Raw genomic sequence first — 23873 nt, 5'->3', positions numbered from 1 at the left:
ATCCTTTGAGTAGCTAACCACATACTGGAGACCCTGAACGCAAGAGCAGAGAAATAAGGCAGATGTCGACTGGTAGTCCACAAGTGGTGTCTTCATCACAAGGTGGCACAGGGCATCTTTGATCAGTGGGGCATGCCCCAGCTAGATCTTTTCACCACCACCATCAACAACACACAGTGCTTAAGGTTCTGAACACTGCAATGTCCTCACTGGGATACGTATTCTGTTTTCGATGGGGCATTAGACTCCTTTATGTGTTTCCACCACTACGTCTTTGCCTTGAGTTCGGAGGAAAGTCTGGACACACGGGGCCCTGGAATGGGCAGGAGAAGGTGGTACCAGGAGCTCCTGAGCATTTATTCTCTGATCAAGATACCCCTTCAGGAGAGACTCCTGTTGCACTACATGGGAGGTCCCCAGACCAAAATCTCCACAACCTACACCTTCATGCATGGAGGTTGAGCAGTGACAGATAAGTTCTTTTGACATGCCATATGAAGTGGAACTGTCATTCACCCGTTCACAAAATCCATAAATCCATTTATTCAAGTTGCTAGTTGTGTGATTTGCTCTCTCAACCCTCTGTTTGCCTAACATTCTGCTGTATTATTGATAACTTTGATGTTGACAAACAGCCTTGCGTGGAGTACACTAAAGGGCTGCTTGTCTGCCTTTGCAGCCATTTTTGTTTGTCTGATCAACCCCACTCTCTTAAAATCATCAGATCTATTTTATTTTTATTTTTTCGGAAGGACCTTAAGTGTATATTCCTTCCAAAGCCTTCGTCATTCCTGTTCACTGTGGCTTCTTACATTTAAGACATTATCCCTTATTGCCATCACTTCTGCTCACTGTTTGAGTGAATATCATACGAGCTGTATGCAATTTCCATAACCAACTTTGTTCCTGGCAAATTGATGTTGAGGATTCAGGCTGCTTTCCTGCGAAAGGTGGTATCACCCTTCTAAGTCTGTCAATCGCTTATTCTGCTGTCATTTTTCACTCCAGCTCACTCCTCTAAAGAGGAGGATAGGCCTTATCGGCTTGACCCAAATTGGGGTTAGAGTTTCTGCACTGACCATACGAGAGACCATTGTGCGGATGATCAGCTTTTTTTTGTAGGGTTTACTGGGCTAAAAAAAGGCAATGTGTCGTGCAAAAGACGACTCTGTTGAGGTCGATAGTCTTCTTTATTAAAACCTTCAACACACTAGTTAAGAAGGAAACCCCAAGAAAGCCTGGGGGCTCATTCCACCAAGACCAAGGCTGTTACGACGGGGATGTTGGTTTTGGACATCTGCTGGACTACAACTTGAATGTCGCTGCACATGTTTATGAAATATTACTGCCTTGCCAGTGACGTCCAATGGAAGAGCCATTTTGCACACCCTGTCCTGCAAAACATCTAACCTTACTCCTCTTTTCAGGCCCCTCAACTTTTGCGAAGTTCTGCTGTGGTATCTATTCTTAAGGGGATAAATCAGCGGTCAGAAGTAACCATCAGAGGAACAAATTACTTACCTTCGGTAATCCTCTCTGGTCGAAATTCTGTCTAACTGCAGATTCCTCAGTGCCCTACAAAAATGAAAATATTGTTCTAAGTTAGACTTTGGCACACTGTCGCCTGTTATGTGTTTGAAGTGTTGCACGTCAGAGGGTGTGGAAGATGAAAGTTTAAGAAACTGATGTCACCACTGAGAGGTGGTGCTTATAAGTGGCTCTACTCTGTTCCTTCTGGGGCGAAATGAAGTCACCGCAGTCACTGAGCAATCTGCGGTTAGATAGAGTATCTTCCAGAAAAAAACTTCACTACTAAGAAACTTGTACATTTGCTTATAACCCGAATGTTTTAAATAGTTGCTGTCTTTTAACCAGTACCAAACTGAACAGAATAATTTTAACAAACACTTAACTTTTTTGTTTAGATAAAATAATAAGGCATCGAGCATGCACGTTGAAAGATACTGCACATGCTATTGTTGCTGCTGAACTGGATCTTGAATTTAACAAATACTGTGAAGAAATTAAAGAATCTAGAATAAAGAGAGGTAAGTTACATAAATGGATATATTTGAAGGGCAGCACTTTGTTTTAATAGAATATTGAATACTGGTGTTATATATGGTTTTGCTTGCCTAAATTCAAAACATTTCATATTGAAGAGACCCAGGTTTGAGGCTCCTTCCTATGGGCTAAATGTGGAGCTGAGCAAATGTGGTGGAGTACCATGTCCACCAAACCCTCCGTACGCCCACCTCATTTAAAGACCATATGTTTTTCATCAGAGGTGCCACTGTTCGCCCACTCAACAGAAAACTTCCCTAGAGCGGGCCCAATAGAGTTCACTTCATTCCATTTAGTGAAAGTCTTCCAAAGCATGCTTATGCTGTGTAAGTAATATCCTGAACGGGCCCAAAAAGCCAATTGCTAACTTGTTAAATACCTTAACAGGCAATAAAGGTGGTGCATTTGTTTTGTAATGTTTATCATTTGAAAAGCATCCTGTACACTGTTCAAACTTGAGATAAATATCCCTGTCCATGGAAGGCCCCACTGGTAATTATATTGTACTCCGTGTTTAGTAAGTGTGGGTCTAAGGTTGTCCCTCTTGTTCAACGTTAATAGTTTCCTCCCTAATAATTACAGGGGATATCAGCTGGTCTCCCATGATTAATTATACGCTCTTGAGCAATTTTCCAGTAAGACATGAATGAAGCATATAAATTGTTCTCTCTGATCTAATCCTCCAGATTACATTTGATTGTTTTTTCAACACTGACTCTGTCAGAAGCTTCTTGTCAACTATTATGTGATATTGAATGAAGTATGGTTGTATCCTAAATCACTAGGGTGCAACAAAACACTCACAATCTTCCTCAACATCATTGCTCACCACTGTGGAAAATAAACATGATAGGAAATCAGATTTAGCATTTGTTGAACCATAAATATGCTCAACTATATTATGATACTGAAGCAGTTTAGCTTTTGACCTATTGATCCTAGCAATAATTGTTTTCTTAGCTCTCCCACAAAGAATGTTGACAAGTGGGCGATGATATGTACAATGAACAAACTGTTTTCTCCCAAATATACGTATGGAGTTAGTTGACTGCCCCAGGTACATAACAATAACATTTTCTATAACCAAATATGGTTTCTCAAATTGCTTCTATATCTAAGAAAGCAAAACTATTTGTAATTTCATTATGCATTCATTTGGCTAAGAACGGTGCCCAGAAGTGTCAACTTTAAGATAAACTTTTAAAGTAATTGCAAAGGTTTGTGTAGAAAGCTGGCTGTGTCTGTAGTGTACTGTTGTAGGGGTACAGAATGCAAATATTCCAGGCGACACTTATTGGTTTACAGGTCTTAAATTAATAATCCCATTTGCTGTCTTTATGGTAGTGTGAGTGAGCAGTTTAAGCTTATCAGAGTATTGTTAAGCTTTTGTTGAACACAGAGTCAATAAATGAGACTCACTCAAGAAGAATCTCTTGACCAATTTAGAAAAATAACAGATTTTATTTTAATTTAGACACTAAGGTCTTTCAGGTAAGTACTTTTCGAGTTAGCGATATTTAAAAATACAGACAATACAGCTGTCTGATTTGAGGCATGAGCCTTGAGTTATCCTGCGTTCAAAACGTATATTCCTCAGGGTCACTTGCAAATGACTTACAGGACTGTACTTCTGGACTTAAAGTAAGTAGGGCGCAAGGTCCAGGAAAGCAGCAACAGTTCATTTTTACCTGCCCTGGTGTGGCCATGTGCAGAGGTGCTTCCAGTGGTGATAGCCTCGAAATATACCTGCTGAAGTGAATGGGGAAAGTATCTGTAAGAAAAGTCTGCAAATGGGGGCTAGATGACCAGCCCTGCAAAGCCAAAGGGGAGCTCGGCCCTTGAGGGTCTCAGGACCACAGAGACACAGTCTGCTTCAATGGACTTGGGCTGGAGGGAGGCTTTAGTGCATTGGTGTTTTGTCCTGCAGGTTGGCGAGTTTGAGGCTCTCTCGGTTCTCGGTGCACCTACAGGATAGAGGAAAGAAACATAGCACTTTGTGCTCAGATCTGGCCCCTATCGAATTCCCACATTGTGTAGGGTAAGCCTTGGCGGTGGTCGTGTCCAGACTGAGCTGAAACAAGCCTTGATGTTTGCAACTTTCAGTGCTACCTGGGGTATTGGTTCAGGGAGGTTGTCGCCAGGCTCAGCATCTCGAGGACTGGATGGGTCAAGGGGGCTGAACTGGAAACTTGGTATCTTCTTACTGGTGAGTTACTCCCTTAGTGGTCTCAATGGTCCGCAAAACGGGGAAACGGGCAGTTGCATTTGGTGCCTGCTGGTGCAGGGGAGTGGCACCTCCAATGCAAGGGAGACGATGGCTGGTTGGCAAAATGCTGACATCCTGCCAAGGCTCTAGGCGGATGCAGAGCTGCAGGACGAGTCCCTTCTTTGCTATTATTGGGACAGGAGCAGGCAGGATTTGGCTCCAAGTCCACAATTCTCGCATCTTCTGCTCTTCTTCCTCCTTCTTGTAATCAGGTGAATCTGAGTTCCTGCTTTCAGGGGGGCCACCTAAATACTACATTTAGGGCCGTGAGGGGGAGTATAAGGTAGTAGCCAATATGCGTCTTGCTCCTGAGTTGACTACATCCCCTATATGACCACTTCTTGTTGGGAGTGGATATTTTCCTGACCCAGAGTTCCTAGTTTCACCAGATTCAAGATAGCGAAACCATCATGTAGCCCATCATAGGGGTGTGACTAGCCTGGAGGTGCAACACACCTACTGCATGTCTAATTTCCTGCCTGACCTGGTGCCAAATGGCCCTTAGGGCAGAGGGTGGCATTCTCCAGGTCTGGAGGAAGCAAGTTTTGCATATCAAAGTAAGCAAGGGCTTTGAAGCCCCTGGCCTTGGTATGCAGATTCACCAGCCATCCTGCTGGGAGAAGGTGAAGGCACCTTCTCCAGTGCAGGCATTACTTATTGACCCCAGAGAGTGCTGGTTCTCACCTACAGGGGCTCAGAGACACGCCTGTGGAGGCAGACCGGTTGAGGCCAGTCAGACAGCACACTAAAATACTAGTAGATTTCATGGGGCACCTCTAGCGTGCCCTCAGGGTGCATGTCATAATAAATCGAATACTATCATCAGCATGTATTTATTAAGATGAGGTGCTTGATAACAAACACCATAGGTTTCAGTGGAACCATTATGTAGCTGGGTAATTCCTAATGATGCGTGCTCAGTACACTATGGCTTCCCTGTGCACTTGCAATATCTAGTAATCGAACTATACGTCACAGGAGCATATCTGCTCATGCAGAAATGTCCTCACATAAAATATAATGCACCCTGCCTTAGGGCTCTAAGGTCTGTTGTAGGGGTGACTTACATATATTATATGCAGGTGCTTTGGCATGGCACACAGTGAGTGCCATGTTGTGTTTCACACATGGTTTGCACCATGTCACACACCCTGCAGTGGCAGTCTGCATGTGATTTGTATGGGGGTCCCTTAGGGTGGTATAATAAATGCTGCAGCCCTTAGGGACCCTCTTTAGTACCCATGTCATAGGTACCGGGGGTACCGTTTACTAGGGACCTAAAGGGGTTCTAAAGCTTGTGCCAGTTGTAACACAATTAGTCAATCTTACCTTGTTTTTAGGGGAAAAGCACTGGCACTGTGGCCTGGTTAGTAGAGACCAAGTGCAGATAGGTCACAAAACATCAGTCCAAGTGGCAAATAGGGGCACTGTCCTACAGTTTGCCTGTATCTGGGAACTGCTGTTAAAGTTCAAGGCAGAATATTGGGGTTGATCATGTGGAAGCCCCTTGATTTGGTGTTATAGGTTTTAATATAATGTGTTCAGTGGTTCAATTTGTATACTTCATGTTAGTGAAATTGTCACTGTTTGTGTGGGCAGGTTTACCATTATCAGCAGAACTAATAAGACCGCATGGTTCATCAATACGGAAGACTGATCTCCAAACTGAAGAAACCTTTCAGAGCAAACATGGAAATATGGAGGCTGGGAAAAACTCTGCAGGCAGATTTGTCTGTAAGTGCACCTGCTTCACATTTGATAATTTCTTGCTTATTTGCATGCACATACAGCTATTTTTATAATCTAGTTTATTGATTTGGGGCATTATAAAGCACAAAACTAGACCCCAGTGGCAGTGGAGTACTGCAGGGTGCACCAGGATACACCCTGCAGGAAGTACTTTTGTACTTTTGCGTGGAAGGACTTTTGCAGTGAGCACTCAGGACAATTTATATTTACATCAGTTTCCAAAGCCTACCGTTCACCAACAGGTACCTTAGCCCTACTGTTTTGGTTGAAAGATGGTAAAAAGGAGGAAAATCGTAAACCAGTGTATTTTTATAAATATATTTTATTGAGTTTTATTAAATCAAATAACCAATTCATGGTACAGTTGCTTTTGTCTAATTTGCTTCTACATCATTAATGCAGTGCATCCAACTGCCCTTCCAAGTTCCCCTCCCTCCTCTCCCTTAAAGCGTGCCCTTGTTCATAAAATTGTCATTCCAAATGTCCTGATTATTCGTAAACCCTGCATCTGCCTTTTCTATGGTGCCATCAGTGCGTGTATGTCAAGTCAGTGGTGGCTAGTTGTGCAGTCCCTTTGTTGTAGTCAGACCCCTAGCTGTGCTGTCTTTGTTGGCTATTATTGTCGGGGGGGTGTTGCTGCAAGTGAGTTCCCCTGTGATCCCTTTGGTCAGTGTTGTGCAGATTGCTTCAGACAATCTGTTATTGTCTCCTATGCTCTGGCCATTTCCAAAGTTATATGCTCCCTTCTAGCTTCATGTAGTAAAACGTATTCCCTCATACCCCACCCATCGTTCTAGTTACCTCCAGCAAGTGGTGACTCAGGGTCCTTCTGGGGCCTTCCAATTTCTAGTAATTTCTATCTTTGACAATATCTATGCTAGGTCTTGGACTCGAGTGGTAGCTTTATTTTTAGAGCTATGTGGGAACCAATGTAATATAAAATGAGCAGGGGATTAGGGGTCCTCTTTCGACGTTATTCTGCTACAATGATAGTTCCTGCCTCACAGTAGTCAGAAAGTGACTGGCAAGCCCATATCATATGTAGTAGTTTGGTACACCCCTCCCTGCATCTCGGATAGGCTGCGCCAGCCGTGTGAAAGTAATTATTGATGGGCTCATAAATGCTCTTTGTAATATGTAGTACTTGATTAATTTGATTTAGGTGTTCCTGGGGACTCTCTTATATCGAGTCCCAGCCCACGTCTTGTATGGGGGGGGTGTTCCCTAGTCCTCCTCCCCTTTGGCTTTTAGGGCTTCGAGGGGTTGCATTATGGTGCGCTGTGTTGCTCGTTAAGGCATTTGCCACCTTAACTGTACCTGAAGATCGGACTATGTATTGGTAGGCAGCGTGGGGTGGGGGCTCTAGTGAGGGGTACCAGTGTTTGCGAAGTGCTGTTGTGATTACCCTGTGTAGTAGGAAGTGGCTCTGTGGCAGGTTGAGCGCCAAGCGGAAGTCCTCGAATGGGAGGAGACCTCCCTTGCTGAACAAGTCACCCATTGTCTCTGCCCCACAGCAGTCCAGTCTCCTAATCCCCTCAAATCACTGTCATGAGGCAGTGACTCTAATATGGTCATAGGTATCTCAGGGGAGTAGAGAGTTCTAGAGTGCTTCTTTTGCAGACATTTACGTAGAGTGTGAAATTCTGGGTCCTTCATGATAGAGGGGTCTGTAGTATGGGAGGGAGCCAGATTGAACTGTTCCTCGGCCTGTGTTAGTTAGAAGGCCCAGCTGCTGGTTTTGTCTTGAAAGATTGCTTTCAGATACCACCCTCAGACTATTGGCATTTGTCTTGCAAACACTCTGATGGAGCTTTCTCATGTCATTTTGCACATTATGTCCATTCTTATTGTATCTAGTTCCATGTGTATCTATGATTGCCTAGTTGTTCTGGGGATCTTAAATACCCTTTTAAAGGCTCTCATCTGGCAGTTCTCCAATGTTGTTGTCAATCGGCCAGGGAATGCTAGATGGCCATGGGTAATTGCAGGTAGAAATTTCACCTTTAACACACTCCTTATTGGCTCTGATGTTGGCGCCTTAAGTCGTTGATGGATTTTTGCTAATGTATAAGAGATTTTCTCTGCTTTAAATGTCAGACACTACCTGGTGTGATATTCTTCCCTTGTTTGATACCCAAACTCCATGGTAGTGATTTTTATCTTCCATCTCTATGCTTAGTTGTCAAAGTTTCCAGACTCTTTGATGTTTTTATACCTGGCGACCAAAGACCAGGACCTTGTTTTTTGCTGAATTTGCTTTTAAGGCATTTCTTTCATTGTAGCCGCGCAGTATGTCTAGACCTCTTTTTAGCCCAATCTGAGTTTTGGCGAGCAAGACCAGATCATCTGCGTACTGGATTATGGTAACACAGATTGTCCCAGTCTCGGAGGGAACGTATTTCCTCTAAGCAACTCCACACCCAGATCTGCTGTGTATAAATTAAAAAGGGTGGGGGCAATAACATAGCCCTGCTTTAACCCCTTCGCTGCCAGGCCTTTTCCCCCTCAGGTGCCAAGCCTTTTTTTGGCTGTTTGCGGCAGTTCGCGCTCAGGCCTCCATAACTGTTTGTCCACATAAGCTGCCCACGCCAAATTTGCATCCTTTTTTCCCAACATCCTAAGGATTCTAGAGATACCCAGACTTTGTGGGTTCCCCTGAAGGAGACTAAGAAATTAGCCAAAATACAGCGAAAAATGTGTTTAAAAAAAAAAAGAAATGGAAAAAAGGACTGCAGAAGAAGGCTTCTGTTTTTTCCCCTGAAAGTGGCATCAACAAAGAGTTTGCGGTGCTAAAATCACCATCTTCCCAGCTTTCAGGAACAGGCAGACTTGAATCAGAAACCACATTTTTCAACACAATTTTGGCATTTTACTGGGACATAACCCATTTTCACTATTTTTTGTGCTTTGTCTCTTTTCAAATAGAGACAGAAATGGGTGTGAGTGAAACCATTGCTGGATCCCAGAAAGCTAAACATTTCTGAAAATTAGACACAATTCTGAATTCAGCAAGGGGTAATTTGTGTGGATCCTACAAGGGTTTCCTACAGAAAATAACAGCTGAAGTAAAAATAAATATTGAAATTGAGGTGAAAAAAACTGCAATTCTTCTCCACATTTTACTCTGTAACTTTTTACTGCGATGTCAGATTTTTGAAAGCAATATACCGTTATGTCTGCTGGACTCTTTTGGTTGCGGTGATATATAGGGCTTGTAGGTTCATCAAGAACCCTAGGTACCCAGAGCCAATAAATGAGCTGCACCTTGCAATGGGTTTTCATTCTGTACCGGATATACAGCTGTTCATTTGCTGAAATGTAAAGAGTGAAAAATAGGTATCAAGAAAACCTTTGTATTTCTAAAATGGGCACAAGATAAAGGGTTGAGAAGCAGTGGTTATTTGCACATCTCTGAATTCCGGGGTGCCCATACTAGCATGTGGATTACAGGGCGTTTCTCAAATAGACGTCTTTTTTTTACACACTGTCTTACATTTGGGGGGAAAAATGTAGAGAAAGACAAGGGGCAATAACACTTGTTTTGCTATTCTGTGTTCCCCCAAGTCTCCCGATAAAAATGGTACCAAAATGGTAGGCCTAATGCTTGTGACAGGAAACGCAACATGGACACATCACATTTTTACGTTGAAATCGGACGTGTTTTTTGCAAAGCGCCTAGCTGTGGATTTAGGCCTCTAGCTTAGCCAGCACCTAGGGAAACCTAGCAAACCTGCGCATTTTTTAAAACTAGACACCTAGGGGAATCCAAGATGGGTGATTTGTGGGGCTCTCACCAGGTTCTGTTACCCAGAATCCTTTGCAAATCTCAAAATGTGGCCAAAAAAACACTTTTTCCTCACTTTTCGGTGAAAAAGTTCTGTAATCTTATAGTATCCACAAATTTCCTTCCCCCCAAGTCTCCATATAAAAATGGTACCTCATTTGTGTGGGTAGACCTAGTGGTTGCGACAGGAAATGCCCCAGAACATTATCTGGATACATCAAAATTATCAAATACAAAACTACCTGGATGGAGTGGCTGGGGGGGCACCTGCGTTTTTGGTCCTGGGCTCAGCAGCCATCTAGGGAAATCTACCAAACCCAGACATTTGTGAAAACTAGACACATGAGGGAGTCCAGGGAGGTGTGACTTGCGTGGATCCCCCAATGTTTTCTTACTCCGAATCCTCAGCAAACCTCAATTTAACTAACAAAAATCACATTTTTCTCACGTGTCTGTGTGGGATCACCGCACCGGGACAAATTTCCTACCACCAAACGTTCCCCTCAGTCTCCTGGTAAAAATGATACCTCACTTGTGTAGGTGGGCCAAGTGCCTGTGACAGGGAAGAGCCAAAAACATGTCAAAATTGAGGGAGAACCAGAGCGGGTCCAAAAGGGCAGTTTGGGGGGGAAAAAAACATTTTTAGGCTGACAAGTGCAGCAGGGATAAAATGTTTTAGTGTGCAGGGGGAGAGCTGAAATACTGTTAGCCCCTTCATTTGGGGTGGGGGCATAAGCATGCCCATACTGGCTGGTAGCCACCACCCCACTATTTTTTTTAAAAAATCTGTGGCATCTAGTAGACTTTCCACGCCCCCTGCTCGGGGGGGGGGGGTGTATCGGGGGTAATTGCCTTATCTGCCCACTGGTAGGCAGATCAACTTTGGCCCCATTTATTTGGGGTAGGGTTATGGCCATACCCCCACCCTCTTATTTAGAAGAAGAAAAAAAAATCTTCCTTGGTGGTCTTTCTGCCCCCCCCAAGGGGGCAGATATGGCCAAGAGTAATGTGCCCCCTTGGGGGCAGATTGGTCTAACAAAAATAGGCTGATGTGCCCCCAAGGGGGACAGAAATGGCCTAAATACAATTTGCCCCCCAGGGGTCGCTCCCCATACATAAAAATCACAAAGTAAATTAAAAATATATATCCCTGTTGTCCAGTGAGGGCAGAAATCGCCTAAAAATATTTTTGGGGATCTATTTCTAAAAGTTGGAATGGGTATGCCCACTGCTATACTGCTGCAGTCCGTCGTTCTAAGATCATATTCTTTAAAGAAAGATCTTAAAACTGATCTTGCTGGGTCTCGACAGGGCCCTGTTTCCTGACCAAGCTGGTGAATGTTAAAATCTCCTGCAATCACGTATTCATGATCTGGATGTTCGTATAAAAACTCCATCAGCAAGGACAAAAGTGATTTTAACCATCATTTTTTTCTTTCCTTGAGAGGGGTTAATATATATGTATGCAACTGTTACCGGGATGCTTTTTTTCACAAAATGCTAAGCCATGAATGTTATCACTTGCATGTTGCTTGTTGATTTCTCCCAAATTGCTAGTTTGACAGCCAAGTCTAACTTAACATAAATTGCAAGACCTCCTATATGTCTTCCAAACAAGGTTTTTTTGTGGGCGGGTGACTGGATTGTAGTGAAACCCTGTATAGTCAGTGGCTCTACCAACCATGTTTCTTGGAAGCACATATTAACTACATCGTTTACAAAGCTGTTAGTACTGAAGCTGGCTATAAGGGAAGCCAAGCAGTCCACGTTCCAGCTAATTTGATATTTTATATTCAGATTTTAAGGGAGGGCATTTGTATTTAATTATACATTTTCCCTTTGGTAGTCAAAGTTACTGGGAGGCATTCCCATCCTTGCCCCTCACATTACCGTGACCAACATTTATCCTATCAAAATGAAGCTCTACTTTATTCCTTGTCAGCTGTATGGTTATTTTTTCCTTTAGCAACAGTGGTTTTATGACCGGAGTTCCTCTCAAAGCGCTAAATGTTTTCCTGTCCAGGTGTGTTGCTCTGTTTCCGGCAGCTAGAACTCGTGGATACCGTTCTATGACTGGCTTACTTATTTTTATACCCTGACTTTCCAGCAGCCCTTCGTATTCAAAGATTCTAATGATGTTGCTTTGTTCAGACCATATAGTCAGTGTGGATTCGTTCTGACTAATTCATGTGTAGGTGTTAAAATTCACAGATAATGAGTCTTCTGATGTCAGATTTTCAAATAAAGATATGTGATGCAATAATCATAGAATAATCTATTGTGAATATCCCATGGCCCCTGAGAAACATATAATAAAGATTGTCGACTGATTAATGTTTTCCTGGGAGTTTGCAGACTTTATTTAATGCCCTATTGTACTCCTGGTCGGGCTCAGGACTATGTATTATAAAGGGTTGACATTCTGTACACCAGGCTCTCTCCTGACCCATCCCTGATCTTCCTGTGGATGGGATTAAATATTGTATGTCTTTGTATTCTTGCTGCCCTATAGTTTGCTTTCCATGTTCCAGTATTGTGTTACTTGCCTCCTGTGTCGTGCGAGGTTCTAGCCTCTTTGTCCTATGAGATTAAAGTGTGAAGTTGGCACACAGAATTGTGTCTGCACACAGGGAAATCAGTAAACCAAGGAGGCCGCCTAAGGTAGCAGATCTGACTCAACCAGGATCCAAGGCGCCGGGGCTGCGCAGTAAATCTAATATGTCTAACACAGGAATCAAAAAGTGTTGGTGTCATACAAGCCCCTCAAGCCTGGCATGCCCCGCCAGTCCTATGAGTCCGATAGAACCCATAGCTCTCATAGATCCCACAGATCTGAACAAACCTAAGGCCCAGGTGCACCAGAAGGATCCAACGATGAGCCTGATGCAAAAGGTTCCAAACATTAATAAACCATATATACACAACTATTTCACAAGAACAAGGAGTGGATTAGGCACAGCCAGGGAAACTATTGAATCCACGATTTCTGAGGGCAATCAAGGCTCATGGGCTGCCAATGCCTTGCCAAATCTGGCTTTTGACCCAGCAATTAAGTCAACGCAATTAGAGCAAGCACAAAACAAGACCGGTTGTGCTGCTGGCATGGACTGCAGTCTGGACGCTTCAGTTTTTGGGGAGCTGATAAAGTTGGCAGACACTGCAACAGGAGAAAGCTTGAGCATGCATAATAAGATCCAATATAGTTGTACCACTGAAATTAACACTGGTAATAACACTATTACGAATCAGATGATCACTGTTCACCAAGCTGAACAATGAGATTAGCCCCGATGTCTAAACAGCCATTGAGGAGGCAGGCAGCGCTTCCAAGTAACAGCCAACTGCAAACAACAGCAGAGATCAATCAGTCAGTACTATCCCAATCAGTGGACGTGCACGTACAAGAACCCTTTGATAACAGAGGGACCCATTCCCCACCCCCTCCTCCACACCCCCTCCCCCACCAACACGGGGACACAGAGGTTATTGCTGGACGCTCATGTCTTGATAGCCCAGGAAGGCTGGAGGCTGCAAGAAACAAGCCTGGAAGAACAAGGCCGACAGGGTGAGCTTAGGGGCCCCAATGAGGGGTGGGAGGTGGTGTGTAGCGCTGACTGCATCATAAATACAATTAACAATTCCCTGTTAGCGGCAGTTAACGCTCTCACATGGCAGTCACATAAGATGGAGCTTCATTTGGAATTTACCCACATGTTGGCTCAGAATGTACTCCTGCTAGATAATAAACTGAATTCATTAATTGGGAAGATACATAGTTAGGACTATGAATGTACACTTCATAAGGGACTGGATGGGAGCCATACAGAAGCAATTATAGATAAATTATTGCCAAAGCTGATAACTAGCCTACTCCTACACCGCAAACCAGCTGGGGAAACAATAAAACAACCAGTAGCATGTTGCCTGAAGGTAAGAAGCAAGACATAGCACCCTTCAAAGCAGTTTGCAAAGGGAGGTCCTCTATATCCATACCTTTAACTGAGGGGGTGGAAACCAAGGAGAATGAATCAAGAAATGAGCCTCCTTTCATGGTGTACCCACTCTCCCCCACCATTATCCTGGCAAAAAATAGCCTAGAAGTGCCAGTTCTGGAGATAGCTTCGAATCAGCCATGTAAGTCTGATACTGGGCACTACAAACCGCCACAACTAACAAGAAGACAGAAGAAGAGACTGAAAAAAAACACTTAAAGTCACAAAAAAACAATAGACAGAAACAAACTTAAAAAACGCCTAATGACACTAGTAACACCACATTTCTGTTGGAGCCTTATCCAATCTTTAAGCAGAGATTGGTGTCTGCTCCCACAACCGGCATTCGCTCAACTGGGGAAGATCAGACCGCCAACATCGAGCCTAAATTTCAACCTACTGACAACAAGGACATCTCGGCCAGCAAAGAAAATTACAACTCACTGTTGGCCAGCTGTGTGATGGAGGGCCCCACTGTAAAATCTGCCCTCCACCCCTCCCCCCTCAATAGCAGTAGGCCCGACCAATGGAATAGACTGCCCAAGGACAACAAAGGGGCTGCCACAGGCCGGTGAGTTAGAGCCTGCGAAGGAACAAGAGCACAATGGGGGTGTGGAAATGCTGTCCAAGGGCCATCCCTAAGACAAAATCTGTGATCTATCAACCGGGCTTGGAGGGTAAGAAGAGCACCACAGAGGGCAACCTAGAAAGAGTGCCAAACAATAAGCCACATGCCAATAATGGGGGCTCAAGTAAAAAAAAAAAAAAGTGAGAGAGAAAATCAGATGCATGCCATTGGCACTTGACCCCTGAAGATACTACACTTGAACACAAGGAGTGTATTTTCTGCTTACACCCTGCCCACAGGTAACGGATTGCAAAATCTGCCACACTTTTCCCTCAAAGCTCTTAAAGATAGAGAGGGGTGACTTCTTATATGGCTGCGAAATTTAAAAACTAAACAGGCTGTTGTTTGAGGAGAGCAGGATAGCGAGGTCAAAAAAAAAGGAAAGGTCGCATGACCATGGGTCATCAGAGGCGCCTAGAAAATCTTTAAAAAAGCTCTTCATAAGTCTTCAAGAGAGAGGACATCAGCAGAGTTCTCACAGGGAGAAAAAAGAGAAAATCTCCCCAGAAAACTGCTATATCACAGCCAACTATTCCTTTCACCAACTTGGCTTTGCAGTTTAAAAAAAAAAAAGAAAAGAAAAAAAAAATCCTCCTCAGACCAGTAGGCAGTGACTTCTAGATTTACTTTTAAAATGTCCACAATGACATCACTGAACACACCGATGACGACAGCAGCAATGTCAACAACCTTGTTGATGCGATGACAAAGTCAACGACAAACACAATGACCCTGTCGACAGACCTCATCGACAAGGGCACTGACACACTCATAGACGAGGGGGCCATTGATGAAGTTAAAACCACCACCGGCAAAACAGTGGCAGAAAAGAGGTCTCTGCTGTTGATGAGGACATCGTTGACAGTACCGTAGACAAGGGACATAATCTCTTCAGAATTTTAAAGACCTCAAAATACATCTCCTGTCCTGCCAAATCAGGTGATGAATATGTTTCAGGTGATGAGGGCCCATTTGTAACAGCCCACAGCCCTTTAGAGTTGAGCATTAAGTACCAAGAGGAGGATGAGGAAGGATATTATGAAGACTATAATTCTTCAAGACCACAGCAATACATGGGAAAGCCTGCTTAATGTATTGAACACTTCCAACAGTATAGTCACCCTCCATCCCAAGAAGGCATGGTTCAGCTTCCTCTAGCTTTGGTTCAAGAGCTTCAGGGCTATGTTACAGAACTACTATACAAGATTTCCAAAACCTACCAAGGCCGCATTCCCATCACAGTTCATGCGCCCACCTCAGACCCCCAACTTCGAGAACTCGTACCTCCACTTCTAATATCTAGGAGGAATCCAGCTTCCAATTTAGCAGTGTCTCCCGAGGAACAACCAGCCTCCTCGGATGACGACAGAGTGAAAGGGGAAATCCCCAACAACCAATCTACTCCCAATGAATGGGATGATTATTTGATTTCAGCATCATCGCCACCTGCACCACTGCTGGTGGACTCTTCACCTGATGACATCAGGGGTTTTCATAGTCTCATGGAAAAACCTGTAAAGAGATTTTAGTTGCATTTAACTGTTAAGCTGGTGGACTGCTTCTTACATGACTTTAAAGCTTAGACCAATCTTAATAGTACACTGTATTTGGGAAGAAGGAACAAACATAATGAACTCTGCAACAGTCTCCACGGTTCTGCCAAGGATAAACACTTAAAGTACAAGGCGCCAGAAAACCTTGCCTGCATATCTGGTTGGGCACCCAAGACCAGATTCTTTGGTAGCACAAGCAGCTCAGTGCCAGTACAAGACTCATTTGACACCTATATCAGCACCAGCAGACTGGGAAAGCAGGAGCCTAGACAGTATTAGTAAACGATTCTCTACAATATCAGCAGGTACTATTCAAGCTGCCAGTTCACTAGAAGTATTAGGCCAGTACGACAGGCAGATATCGCTGCCTAAATAAATGTTCTGCCGAATTATTAGAAAGGGGGAAGGCAAGAATTCTTTCGGAGGGCGAAAGAACCTCTTAAAAAAATAATAGACTGCACTATGGATATAGTATTGATGGAGTTCAGGTATTCGGAAAGAGCTGCTGTTTTTTAAGGCGATGGGAATGGTTAAAGGACATGAAGTTCAGAGCAAAACCCTTGCAATGCCATTTGATGTTTCAAGTTCTCTTGAGTGACAAAGGCAAGGCTGTGCAGAATAGAACCATCTCCTGCTGAATCATGTACGTTCTGGTGCGCTCTGGTGAAAAAGCAGCATCAGGAAGGCATGTGTACTCATTCTACAGGGGCCAAAGCTGTCACGACTACATTAGCATGCGGTGTTCTGTCCTGCACATTTACCAGGCAGCTATGTGGATGTCCCTCCATACAGTCACAAAGAATAATTGTCTGCACAGTTAGGTTTGCTTAGAGGAGAACTTTGCCTGCTGGGTCATCAAGGACTTTCTGGTTTGAGTCTAACCACAGACCCACCTCCAAATAAGTCCCGCTTTGCTATCCATTCAAAAGATGAGGAATTTACAGCTGGAAGTCTTTATCATAAGAGCAAGTCACTTATCTTAAGTAATGCTTTTTATGATAGAGATTCTATATAGCCATGGATTACACACCAACCCTGCCATCCTCCCTCTTCCGTAGTTGGAGTGAATCCATAACTAAGACCCCAAGTCTAGAATCTGCAAATTGGTCACATCACTTTTTGGTTTTGGGGTTCTGCGTCTGGGGGCGTGGACACTCAGCAACTGAGGTCAAGCGCACGGGAGTGGCACCTATATAGCCTCAGCACATCATTTCCGGAGTGGAGCTGCACACCACCTCCTACCGGCACAGATGTATTTCTACAAAAGTTTCTGGATCATGTCTGACGCCTAGGAAGTATTCCAAAGGTGAGGAATATGTGGCTAGATAGTATATAGTAGAAAGAGCATTACCAAAGGTAACTTGTTATTCTCTCTCCAAAGAGAAGGCATGTTTGGGTCACAGTATTAGCCGATTCCACAGTTGGTCCCAGATTGCCCTGAATTACCCAGGTCATCATTGAGCCAGTAGCAAATTGATGCCTTTAAAGAGGGCATGCTGCAGATAATTGTTTTTTGTTTCCAGCTCCCTTTTGCATCTCTTTGGCCCCAAAGATTTGCAAGGGCTCTCAGTTTGGCTACTAGCAGCAGATCCAGCCATGGTGCCTTTTGACCTCCCCTGGACCTGTAATGGCCTCGGCTGTACTGACCCCAGTACAGACTTCCACCTTGGCTCCATGACCTACGCTGGTCTCTCCCTTGTCGACAACTGTACCAACACCACTAGTGCTGGATAGAGAAACTGATGCTGGTTCAGGTGTCTGATCCCAAATTGAAATTAATAAAGCCCAACCAGTCACTGTGCAGCCTGACTGAGATTATGCTTCTTTCAGGGTGAATACGCAATCTGATGCTCCACTATTTACTTGGGTCAGATTTTGACCCCAGCTTACCACCAGATAATGGGGATGGAGAATGATCTACACTCACTATAATGATTGCAACTTTTACTTGGACATAGAAGAGGCTAGTGGTCTTGATAGGTCCTCTTGTACAGGGTAAACTTGGTATTTCGACCACTAACAGAAGTGTTTCATTTGTAGTGGTAATCCAGCAAGCATTTTAAGACTTTGATGTACAGCGGTCCTCTGCTGAGACTAAGACCAATGTCATTACAGAAAATTTACAGCCTTGGCCAGCCACATCTTATCCCTTGCTTCCTTCTGATGAGGCCCTTACTGACACCTTAATGTTTTTTTCCAGTGAATAGGCATTTGGTAAGACATCACCGATAAGCGTCAGGCGACCCTCATTTGTTTGCTAAACACCCTGCTCCTAAGAGTCTGGTTGTTCAGGCTGACCAAGGTGAACCCCAGTTCATTCCTCACAACTTCTTCAGCTAGGGAGTCTAAAAGGATTAAGACTTTTAGAAAACAAATATTCTTCTTGGCTAGGCTAGCATGAGATAAGTCAATACAGCGTGTCTATGACTGCTATAAGCATGCCCTTTGGGACATGGCTAGCAGTATCTTGCCAGCAGTCCCAGACGATCTCAAGACCTCACTGGCTCAAACCATTGAGTATGCCCAAGATGCGACCAAGTACGTGATTCATGTTTGCCTTGATACTATTGATGGTCTAGGAAAGGCAGTTGACAGCAGTGTGGTGCTCTGCCACAACATGTGACTGCGCTTCACAAGATTATCCAAACGATGTATAGGCCTCTCATGGATTTTCCTTTTGATGGCTACACCAATTCAGTGAAAAAACTGATTCTGCTATGGAACATTTCAAATACAGTAGAGTTACAGAATGTGCCACAGTTTTTGGGCCTCAGCCAGTCTGTTTCCTTACCAGTTTGGGAAACTCCATACACATATGTAATGTCGGCCTCCTCACCCCCTGCTGCAATCATGACAATCCTTTTCAGGTTGGGGGTGTGGATCTGTCAGAGAGCGGGCCAACAGTAGCCTCCCCCTTCAAGTCTTTTTCTCCTGTGACAACAGCCATCAATCTGCTTTAGCTTGCCATTAGTGGCTCATAACCACCCTGTGGGAGGCAGAATGCAGTACTTTCTTCTAGGCTTTGCAATCCCTTTCGTCCAGCAGACCGGTCCTTTAAATCGTTCAGCATGGCTATGCACCTAACCTTTCTCAGAGGAACCCCATGTCCATTCTGTTGCGGGAGTGTTAGAAATGGGGTTTCTGATCGACAGAGGTATGCACCCTGATGAAACAGGAACCACAGTCTCAGTCAGGGTGAGTCAGACACACCCTAAATTAACCTGTGCTCACCCTCTCGTAGCTTGGCACAGAGTGGTCCGCCTTAACTGAAGAGGCAATGTGTAAAGTATTTGTGCAACACTTCAAACAGTAAAACAGTGAAAATACCAAACAAAAAGATACCACACCTGGTTAGAAAATAGAACTTAATTTAATAAATAAAACAAGGCCAACACAACAAAAATCCAATAAGTAGAAATTGAGGTATGAATTTATAAAGAAAAAACTGTAAGATAGCACTTAGAAGCAAAAAGCATCAACCAGGGATATCTGGCTGCACCGGAGTGAGTCAAAGGTTTAGGCCAACCGCGATGGAGCATGAGCTGGCTACTGGGATCCCCTTGCTGACCCAAAGTACTTTCAAATGCTAGTGCGGGAATGTTGAGCTGGTTCCAAACTACGCTATCGAGGAAATGAGTCGATTTCCCCCACACAGTTGAAAAGATGTGTTGAAGTTCCCTATGCAGTAGTGGCAGTGCATTGGAGCCAAACTGCACTGATTCCTATGAGTGCAGTGGTTAAGTGGAGTTTGCCGTCAATGCCATTGTCGATGGGGATGCAGGGACCTTGTACCAAATAAAGTGATGCAGTGCCGGTTCCGAAAGCAATGTACCAGTTTTATCCACGTATCGGGAGAGATGCACCACTTCTGTCCGCACAGCGGCGGTGATGCAGTGGTTCTGCTGGAGCAGCACATTAAGATCTGCCTCCAAGGACCCAGGGGTGAAGGGCCACCACTTGGCAGGTCAGGCTCACAGCAGGCAGAGTCCAGTTGAAGTGTTGGTTGAGAGTCTTTTATGTCCCTGAGTCTTACGATCAGGAGATCAGTCCGCTGGCCATTGGATTGGGTTCTGGGTTGGAGAGAGGCAGGTCCAGTTCTTCTGACTCTAAGGAGGGCAGCAGATTGAGTCAACACAGCCAGGCAGCAGTTCTTACAGAATCTTCCTGGCAGGGCTCCAGAAGTGCACTGACGTTTTAGGGTCTGAGGTCCAGTTCTTATATCCAGTGGTGCTTTTGAAAGGGGGGAGACTTCAATGAAGTCTTTGAAGTGCACAGAGGATCTCTGTTCCTGCCCTGGCCCAAGGTTCGCTACAGGGGCTATGCTGCCCTTTATGTGTGTATAGGACACAGCCTATTCAGGTGTAAGTGTGAGGCTGTGGCCAGCTCCTTCCTCCCACTCGTCACATGGCCCATCAAGTCAGTCCTAATCTCCCATTGTGTGTGGCTGTCTAGAGGGAATACTCAAAGACCAGCTGTCACCCAACCCAGATAAGTGATCAAAGACAGGCAGCAGGCACCAAATGGTTAAAGTAAGAAAATGCCAACTTTCTAAAGGTGGTGTTTCCAGAATTACAATTTGAAATCCGACTTCACCAATAAGATGAGATTTTAAATTGTCTTTCTAGAAACACCAAACTCGAAAATCCTGCCTGTTCCAGATTGTGTGTTCAGCTTTTAAGGTGTAATAAGGTAACCCCAGTGTTAACCTAATGGAGAAATAGGCCTTGCAATAGTGGGAAATGAAGACATGTAACACTTAAAAGTACATGCCCAACTTTTAGGTATGCTGCACTGCCCATGTGTGTCTAGGGACATCTTAGGGGTGACTTACATGTGTTAAGAAGGAAGGCTGGTCGACATGCCAGTTTAAACTACACACACAGGGTGTAGGAAGCTGGCCTGGTGTGTGCTGGGTACCTGAGGTACTTACACCTTATACCGGGTATCCCCTATTAGTGTAGTATATGCAGTGTCTAGAAGCCAAGCTCTTTAGAAGTAGCTGTGGATGAGCAGCCAAGGCTTTTCTAAGAGATATGCAAAGCTCATGCAATACCACTGTAGCCACACAGCACTTACACACATGAAATAACAAATTGTTACAAAAATACAGGTTCTTTATTTTAGTGACACAATTACCAAAAAGTACTAGAGAGGCAACCCTCCAATAGGATGTAAGTAACACTCTAGAACAGAAATAGGCAGAAAAAGCAGTAGAATGCAAATGCAGGATCCCCACCTAGGTAAGTGGGATGTGTAGAGGGGAACTAGGAAACCCCAAAGGTAAGTACCACAGTGCCCCCCAGCGACCAGGAAGAAAGGAGCAAGTCATTAGATTTTCCCCAAAACACCCACAAGGACTAAAAGGAAAGTAATGGAACACCCAGACAAGACTATGAGAAACCACTGTTGGATTCCTGAAGAGGAAGACCTAAAAAAGAAGTCCAGAAGTCGCAGAAGGGTCCAGTGGTGGCAGGAGTTGGTCAATGGTAGAACGAAGACAGTCAGCAGTGCAGACCTTGAGTCGGTGAAGAGTTCCTGGAGGATGCAGTTGACGTCCCACGCCGGATGGAAGATTGCAGTCTGTCTGTGGAGTGGAAAAGCCACCAACAAGCCCTGGCAAAGGCAAGAGTCACGGTAGAAGAAAAGTGGAGCTGCAGGGGAGCAACAAGGTCCATGAGGACTCAACTCAGGGGAGGGGAGAGGGTGCGGAGAGTCTTGGGGGACCATCTGCAATGCAGAGAGTCCACAGAAGAAAAGGCAGCCCCCACAGGAGACCCACTGGAAGAGGACCCAGGAGCCACAGAGGTGCCCACACAGCACAAGTGAAGAAGGGTCCCACGCTGCGGGACAAGCACGCAGACGGCTGTGCGTTGCAGGGAAGAGTGCTGGGGCTACACAGAGCCTGAGGATCCCTTGGAGGAGATGCCAACAAGCCTTGGTAGCTACAAGAGACATGGTGCACAGGGGTACTGTCCTGCATGGGAAGGCAAGGGCTTACGTCCACCAAAGTTGGACAGTTGGCAGGGGAGGACCAAGGGGACCACTTCAGACCACCACCCATGATGCAGTATCCACGCAACTCAGTCAGAGGAGATCCACACTTGTTGTCCTTGCTGTTGGTGCCTGCAGATGCAGGGGAGTGACTCCTTCACCCCAAGGGAGATTTCTTCTTCCTTCTCGTGCAGACTGAAGACTTGCCGCCCTCGGAGGATGCACAGCCGTGGAAATGTTGTAGAAGCTGGAAGGAGCTATGGAAACAATGTTGCTAGCACAATCTTTGTCATGGATGCAGATTGTCAGTTCCTGGAGGAGCTCTGGGCACCACCCCTGGGATGGTGATGGGAGGTCCCTGTACCAGGGCAGACTGGCTTATGCAAGGAGAATGCCAGATGTGCCCTTCAAAGCACACCAGTGGCTCGGGGAGGCTACCGCTCCCAAGCCATGTAACACCTATTTTCAAAGGGAGAGGGTGTAATACCCCTCTCCCAAAGGAACTCCTTTGTTCTGCCTACCTGGGTTAGAGCTGATCAAGCAGCAGGAGGGCAGAAACCTGTCTGAGGGGTGGCAGCAGTGTGGGCTGCCCAGAAAACCTCAAAGCTGGTAGGAGCAACACTGGGGTCCTCTAAGGAGCCGCCACAGTGCATGGAATCATACAAACCAATACTGGCAGTATTGGGGTATGATTCCGACATGTTTGATACCAAACATGCCTGGGTTCAGAGTTACCGTTATGTAGCTGGACATAGGTGGTGACCTATGTCCAGTACATGAGTAAAATGATGTCCCCGCACTCAGGAAGTCCATGAAAATGGAGCTGGAATTTGTGGGGACACCTCTGCTCATGCAGGGGTGTACACACACACACACACACTGCCCCCTGGGCTAGTAGGGCCTACCATAGGTGTTGACTTACAGTGACCTGGTGCAGTTCCCTGTAGTGAAAAGGGTGAATGCACCTTTTGATGCATGCTGCAATGGCAGGCCTGCAGAGAGTTTTTGCTTGGGCTCCCATGGGTGGATTAGTACATGCTGCAGCCCATGGGGGACCCCTGGTGCTCCAATGCCCCTGGGTACCATATACTAGGGACTTACAACGGGGCACCAGTATGCCAAATGTGGGGTGCGTGTGGTCCAAGCAACCAAATTTAAAGGGAGAGAGTATAGTCACTGGAGTCCTGGTTAGCAGGATCCCAGTGAACACAATCAAAACACACTGACATCAGGCAAAAAGTGGGGGTAATCATGCTAAAAAGGCTTCATTCCTATACAGGGTACGTAATGGCAGGCCTGAGACAGGTTTAAAGGGCTACTTAAGTGGGTGGTACAATCAGTGCTGCAGGCCCACAAGTAATGTTTAATTTACAGCCCTGACCATATGTAGTGCACTTTACTAGGGACTTATAAGTAAACTAAATATGCCTGGTGGGTATATTCGAGTCAAACCATGTTTTAAGGAGAGAGCACAAGCACTTTAGCACTGGTTAGCAGCAGTGAAGTGCTCAGACTCCTGATGCCAACAAAAATGAATTCAGCAAAATTTGAAGCACGTATGGGAAAATATTTGGGAAAGACTGACTGGCCTAACAAGGACGTGCAAGTTTTATTTTTCATAGGACCTATTGAGGCAGATCCAGGTGCCAAAATAGGGGAGAGTTGCTACTCACGCTATTTCCTTTTGCAGAAGACGTATTGGAGCCTCCAAGCCATTTTGGAACTTTCACCATGTAATGCCTTTCTCTGGAAGGACAAATTCAAAATGATTGCGCTGGCCCAGATCCTATCTGCCCTAGAGCCAAGCCACTGGGTGATGTTCTTGAAACTCCAGGACCTTTATGTT

General features: G+C 44.9%; 1 protein-coding gene across 5 annotated transcripts in view; it reads left to right on the top strand.

Annotated features, from left to right (window-relative positions):
• Positions 1-23873, top strand: part of ATAD2B (ATPase family AAA domain containing 2B) — a 546820-nt gene that overhangs the window by 426631 nt on the left and 96316 nt on the right. For 4 of the 5 annotated variants that reach the window (XM_069236016.1, XM_069236015.1, XM_069236014.1 and 1 more), the window contains exons 23-24: positions 1926-2048; positions 5930-6064. In XM_069236016.1, the coding sequence (XP_069092117.1) occupies positions 1926-2048; positions 5930-6064 (258 nt within the window). The remainder of the gene's footprint in view (positions 1-1925; positions 2049-5929; positions 6065-23873) is intronic. The other variant, XM_069236018.1, reaches the window with a different exon arrangement.

Source organism: Pleurodeles waltl, chromosome 5 (assembly GCF_031143425.1).
Source record: "Pleurodeles waltl isolate 20211129_DDA chromosome 5, aPleWal1.hap1.20221129, whole genome shotgun sequence".
Classification (NCBI taxonomy): Eukaryota; Metazoa; Chordata; class Amphibia; order Caudata; family Salamandridae; genus Pleurodeles; species Pleurodeles waltl.
Note: the sequence above shows the minus strand (reverse complement) of the source record. Positions and strands in the feature narration are given on the sequence as shown.